The sequence below is a fragment of the Falco naumanni genome, chromosome 10 (assembly GCF_017639655.2).
Source record: "Falco naumanni isolate bFalNau1 chromosome 10, bFalNau1.pat, whole genome shotgun sequence".
Classification (NCBI taxonomy): Eukaryota; Metazoa; Chordata; class Aves; order Falconiformes; family Falconidae; genus Falco; species Falco naumanni.
Genome location: NC_054063.1, coordinates 24,248,370 through 24,255,145, shown reverse-complemented (window position 1 = coordinate 24,255,145; position 6,776 = coordinate 24,248,370). Strand labels below are relative to the sequence as shown.

The window sequence follows — 6,776 nt, the reverse complement described above, 5'->3', positions numbered from 1 at the left end:
TCTTTGCAAATGATTTTTATTTGCTATTGGACTAAGTTTAATGCTGCAGAAAGGATTAAAATTTCGAGTGAGGAGTGAGCAATAGGCAAACTTGATCACCTGAGCAACACAAGGCCCACTTCATGCCTTTGTATCTAATTATACCTCACAAGGTAAAAAAACCAAACCACCCTATCGATGAAGGGACAATACATTCTCTTCCTTGCCCAACAAAATGGGGTTTTTCACACCTGACATAATGGGGAAAGCTGGTGGGTCCCGCATCTCCCCAACACGCTGGGTGCTGTTATTGACAGGCATCGATGTCAGGGTGACAAACACGATGCTGTGGCCCCAGGGACAAGCGGTTCGGGGACCCTGCCGCGCTCGGGTCCCCCCCAGCGCCACGGGAGCTGCCCCAGCCAGGCCCGGGCCGGCCCGGCCCCGAGCCCCGGGGCGCCCCCCTGGCTCCCGCAGCCCCCAAACGCGGAGCCGCAGCCCCGCGGAGGTCGCTGTGGTCCCCAGCCTGGCACCGTCCCCCAGCCTGGCACCGGGCCCGCGCCCCGAGCGCGGCGCCTGAGGTAAATCCGCCCTGCCCCGGCCGCCCCGCCCCGGCCCGGCCCGGCCCGCGGCCCGCCACCCCCCTCCTCCCCGCCGGCAGGAGCCGCTGCGGGCGGCGAGCGGGGCGGGGGGCGGCGGCGCGGCGATGGGCGAGGCGGAGGGCGGCTCGGCGGCCGCTGTGGAGAAGCCGCCGCTGCCCGCGGCCGGCCCGGGAGCCGCCGCGGCGGTAGCTGCGGCCGCCGCCGCCGTTGCAGCCGCGGCGGCGGCAGCGGCGCCGGATCCCGGCGTGCCGGCGGAGGAGGCGGTGGTGGTGTGGAGCCCGGAGGTGGAGGTGTGCCTCTTCCACGCCATGCTGGGCCACAAGCCCGTAGGTGAGAGCAGGCCGCGGCCTGGAGTAGCGGCGCTGGCCGGGAAGGAGAAGCGGGCGCCGGGCCGCCCTGGCAGGCTCCGGCCGGGGCCCCCCTCGGCGTGGCTGGCGGCCCGGCCGCGCCGCCGTGCTCCCCCCTAGAGGGCCCTGGGTTCCGCTCCCGCCGCGGCGGCCGGCCGAGGGCCCCGGGCTCCTCCCGGCGCGGCGGGGCCTGCGGTGCAGCAGGCGCCGGGCCCTCCCGGCCCCCCAACCGCCCCTCCCGGGGCCGGCCCTCCTTGGCCCCATCGCCAGCGCCTTTCCGGCCTTGCTGCTGCCTTACGCTTGGCTTCGGTGGTTCTTCAGGCAGAGCCCTAAACCCTCCGGCTGCGGCCGCATGTCGGCATCACCGGGCACACCCTCAGCCCCTGCCCAGAGCGGCCCTGTAACGCAGGGTGCCACACCAGCCAGGCCGGGCTGCCCACGCTGCTCTCCGCTGCTCATATAGCGCATGATTTCCGTGTAGCCATGGGATTATTTATTTTTTTAATTGTGTGCTGTAAATAAAACATTTCAGAGTGTTTAATTGCATTGAATTCTTCCCCCAGGTGTGAACCGCCATTTCCACATGATTTGTATCCGAGATAAATTCAGCCAGAATATTGGACGGCAGATTTCATCCAAAGTGATTTGGGACCATCTGAGCACCATGTATGACATGCAGGCGCTTGTGAGTATAAAGGGTTGATGCAGCCACAAGTCTTATTTCTTACAGCTCAGGAGTTTTGATAGGCCAGACTCACTGGGCCTGTCATACCTTTTATGTTACTAAGAATGATGTGTCTTTCCAGGGAGTAGATGGGACTTTCCTGTATAAAAGTACAGTAGGTGGGAGACGACAAAACCCACAGTGGTTTATGTGTTGGGTTTTTTTTTTTTTCCATACTGTGTTCTGACCTTTTTTACTAACCTTGCCTAAATACTGACCCAGCAAACGTGTACATAGGTACTTAAGTGTCAGATAAGGAGGTTATAGTGTCTTTACATAAGAATTTGCCATGTTTGGGTTGCAAAAATGATCTGGAACAATCATGAGTCATGATCTGAATTATCTTGACCTTAGTAAACAGTTCGACATTGGGAGCCTCCTGATTCTCTAATGCCTGAAGTGTCTTGTTAAGAATGATTTAGCTACTAATTGCATGTAGAATAGAATTTGAGATAGCACTTCTAAATCCAAATTAAAGTTTCAACCAAAGTTATTCATAGATATGTTTCTTTTCTTTCAAAGCACGAATCTGAGATCCTTCCATTCCCTAACACAGAGAAGAATTTTGCTCTTCCTGACGAAATGATTCAAGAAGTGAGAGAAGGTGAGATGCAATAGCAGTCTCTTATTCTTGGTGGCTCTAATCTCATCTCAGAATGGATAGTTTAACAAAACTCCCCCAAAAAAAGAATATAATGTGTCAGTCCAAGGCTGTTAGTTCAGACTGGTGTGTTAAACGTATTGGGAAAAGGAAGTGTTAAACAGGTGCAAGTTTATCTCATTAATTCTTAATCAGCTGACTGAGGGAAACTATCAGGGAAAGGATTATGCTGCTTGTGCTGTTCGTATTCTCATTATCAGCCTCTGTGATGGACCGCTGTAGGAGACAGGCCTGGCGGGGGAGTTAGACCTTTGGTCATATTCCACACAGTATTTCTCATATTCTTAAACATAATGTAGATGGGATGCTAATATAGCACAATCAGGTTCTATTTATACCATTTAGATTCAGCTTCTCCTTCTGGGTGTATGCAAAAGATCCGTGTGTTTCACTGATGGTATTTTGCAGAGTGAAATGCAAAATGTGATTCTTTGCAAGGTGATTAGTAGTTTATTGTGGGGGTTTTGGACTTTGTTGAGACAGCTGTAATATTACATTGGACCATAATTTTTGCTAAAGTGGATGATCTGTACACTTTAATTCAGTTAATTTTATAGCAAGATCAGTTTTTTAATGAGTAGGAGCTATAAAGCTGAAAAAAACCATTTTCTGCTTTTAATTTGTATGTGATAATCTTTCTGTGATAAAATCTTCTGTACCAGTGATGACATAAGGCAGTTATATAGCAGTTCAGCTAACATTTAAAAATGTATACCAGGAATAAACTTAGTGAATAGCTGCAGTTTCAGTAGCTGGAGAAACTTGCTTTTTGACTATGGACTTGTACCTTATGCTAGTATAACAGTCTCGTTTTTAGGCTATTACCATCTTTAATATGGTTCATATATCTTATTTTTAAAAGCATTACTGGTTTTTAATCTCTGGTGATAGATTTTGCATGAGGGTTTTTTTTTTCTGTAGTTGCATTAAAATTAATTGAAAACAAAACCAATACAAAACATTTAGAGGCGTTTGTATAGATTCACAGTGTTTTCAGTGTACTGTGACATCACCTCTGTGTTTTTACCTTCTTGGGATTTAGCTGCCTCTTTCTTCCAGATCTCTTTCACTCATGATAAACCTATCTGTATTGTCTAATCTAATAGAAATATGTGGCAGTTTGACAGCAATCTTAGGCTGAGCGGTGAAAGCTGGATTTTCAAAGTTTAGTTGGACGTGTGTTATTTGGTACTGTTACTCAAGGTAGGTGCTAGGAAGTTCAAGCATCTGCCGAAGGAGTTCTTGGCATATGTTAGACTACAGTGGAATGCTTCTCAGTTACTAGGTACACTAAACTTTACTAAAAATTCAGCATAAAATTATAATACAGCTAAGATGATGTGATATGTTTTTCCTATTTAGCATTGTGCTTTCTTCCTGTTAATAATTTCAGTGGAACTTCTTGACATGAGACATCTTCATGTTCAGTGTTTTACATTATGCTTGTAGTGTGCTTGGACTCGTAGTGTTTTCTCTATCACAGTGTTGAGGAACCTTTCTAATTTACTGCTGAATGCTGCACTGTTTGTTAATATTATGCACATATGATGAGGCTACTAATCCAGAAAAAATACATACAGTTCTTTAAAACTATCTAACCATTGCTAACAATCCTTTCTGCAGGAAAAGTAATGATAGAAGAGGAAGTGAAAGAGGAAATAAAAGAAGAGATGGAAACACATGCAGGTCCAGAAGAAGGTAAATTTGTAACTCTCTACTGTGTAATACGAGATTGAAAAACAACTGTAACTCTGAGAAATTAATGTTAAAATGTAAATGCCAAATATGGTGTACTTTGTGATTTGTATTCAGACTTAGTATATGCTCATGCCAAGAACTAGAATAATTTAAGAATGCACAGAGTAAGCAGCTGCTGGTATCTTGATACTTGAAAGGTTTCTCCTTTGCTCCTATGTGCAGACTTGTATAGTTTTGGAGTTTTTTGGTTTTAATATGTACTTGACAAAACCCTGGGAGCCTGAAGTAATCTAAGGATCTCTGAAAGTCAAGTCCGGTCTTGGTGAACCTAAATACTCTGTGTTAGGATATTTGTAGTCTTGGGGAAAAATAGGGCCTATAAATCAAAGAAGATTGTAAAATTGTATGCTTAAATGGGAAGGCGGGCAGAGTGGGTTTTTTATTTTATTTGCATTATCTTGCTTCTTTTAAATATAAGGCCTGTTTTCCTAATGCTGCTGAGAACAAAGTCAAATGTGAACATTAGAGATTCTGCTATTTACCTAACAGACTAAGCCAACTGTTAATTATAGAATTTCATAATATTTATATCACAGAATAAGTGGTGTTTTAAGCTTGAGTGTAATAAAAGATCTAAACGTGTATTTTAAAAATATATTAAATTTCACATTTTGGGTGTTCAGTTTTAAAATCTCTCTATAATACCAAATGTAACGACTGTTGCTGATCCTAAGTTTCATAGATTGGTCCTATGTTCTGTAAGTGTTCCTATTAAGTATCTTAATTTTAAGTGCTGTTTAATTCCAATTAATGAGTTTAATTTTTAGCCTGTCAAAATACATGCCTGTCTTTAAAGCAAATAATAAAAGCAAGATGTGCCTTTCTTAGAGAAGATTTTTCCTTTGAAAGTAAAATTTATACTTAAATGGTGGTTAACTATGCTGAGAATTGACTGGTTTGAGAAGTTTTATGTATTATAAAGAAATTTGATATCACTTTGCCTGTGTGTATGACTCTGATCTGGAATCATTACTTTGATCCTATTTCAGTTTTTGCACCCTCTGGAAGTTTAGGAAAAACAACTGAAAAGCCAAGCAGCAAAGAGAAAGAGAAAACTTCATCAGATTCTGGGTCCAAAGAAGGATCTGATAAGAGGAAGCGCAACAGAGTCACTGAAAAGGTCTTAAATGCAAACAGTAATCCTTCCAGTCCGAGTGCTGCAAAACGACGCAGAACATAAAGCGAGCTGTGAAAGAAGTAATAATATGGAACGTGAGGAGGGAGCAGTAAAAACAAGTAGCAGGATAGTCGCTACATAAACTTTTTGAGAAAGGAAAAGATATCTGAGCCAAGTATTTGAAAAATCTGCACATTGGCTTTATCCATGCAAGACTTTGTCTGTCTTTCCTGATGTGTTGTCTAGTCAGCACCGAGTAGCTGAGCGCTGGCTACCTTCTCAGGGCATTGGGGGAGAAAGCTGGCAGCGTTAAGAGTTCATGCCTGTGTAACAGTTCCGGTGGCTGCATTTCAAACAAGTAACACACTCTGTCTCAGCATAGTTCAGTGAAACGTGGAGCCTCCATTCATGAAGAGCATAGTTTTTTTCTGTAAATGTTGGGTCGTTTTTTTGCCATCGTTGCTGTCTGTGAATGTTACAGACCCTCTGTGGGTAACATTGTTTGGCCATTTTACTTACCGCAAAGGTAGCGTTTGTATCAGATGTCTGAATCTTGTTAGTTCAGTAAAACTAAAGTTCTTTTAAATACAGATAACTACTGAGTTGAAGTATTCTTTTGCTCTGTTGGAGGAACCTTTACTTCTTTCACCCTCAGTGACATAACATTTTTCAGTCTTTAAAAGTTTATATACCATAAGTGAAGTGAAAATGATAATGCCCCTAGACAGAATAATTAATAAGTGTCCTAAATAAAATATACAGTGATGTCACTGTAAGGTTTTGTAAGGGATCAGCTGAGCTGTGCGTGAACCTGGAGGTGTTGCTTCATCCATTTGTAATATAGTAATATATAACGGTGGGGTTTGTACTTCATTATTTATTTTTTTAAAGCAGTTTTCATAGATGTTAATGGAATTGCTATTCCAAAAATGTTAATTTTGTTCTACGACTTAAGAATCTTACTGACATTGTAATGCTTATCTTTTATATGCTAGAATATTAAGATTTGATGAAGTTACTATTTTTGTGTTGTGAAGAGATGGACCGCAATCAACAAACACGTGTTAAATGGTGAAAAAAGTAGGCTGAAATGTTACTGAGTTTGTTTGACCGTATAACTATCAGTTAATGAAAAGAAGAATTCCTTCTTAATCTGTCAGTTTTGCCTTCAAGGTGAGGAACTAGGATTCCACTAGTTTTTGCTTTTACTCTAGGTACGTAGCCAAGTTCTTGTCTGCCTTACATGCTTCACTTGTTTTATACCAAGAATAAATTTGACTTGTTTTTATTTTATTAAGTGGTAATTGTTGTGTAACTGGATTAAAATTTGGCCCAGCTTATTTTGAAAGTTATTTAGGTTCCTTGTGCGTTTAGTGAAATTGGTCAAAAGTACCTACTGAGTTTTATCTTGTGGGGGGGTGGGGTGGTGTGTTTGTTGGGTTGGGTTTTTTTAAACTGACTTTTCCTGGATCTTATGAACTACTACCCTTTTATTTCTCTAAGACATTTGATAAGAAATCCTGGCCTTCTGAACTCGATAGACAGGTTGCTGTAAGCTTCTAAACTAGAGGCTTTTGTCTTTTCTAAC

General features: G+C 43.2%; 1 protein-coding gene across 1 annotated transcript; it reads left to right on the top strand.

Annotated features, from left to right (window-relative positions):
- Positions 1-648: 648 nt before the first annotated feature.
- Positions 649-6,481, top strand: LOC121094931 (MRG domain binding protein). The gene is made up of 5 exons (XM_040609098.1): positions 649-911; positions 1,492-1,613; positions 2,175-2,256; positions 3,937-4,011; positions 5,061-6,481. The coding sequence occupies exons 1-5, from the start codon at positions 686-688 to the stop codon at positions 5,249-5,251; spliced, it is 696 nt and encodes a 231-aa protein (XP_040465032.1). The 5' UTR covers positions 649-685; the 3' UTR covers positions 5,252-6,481.
- Positions 6,482-6,776: the final 295 nt, after the last annotated feature.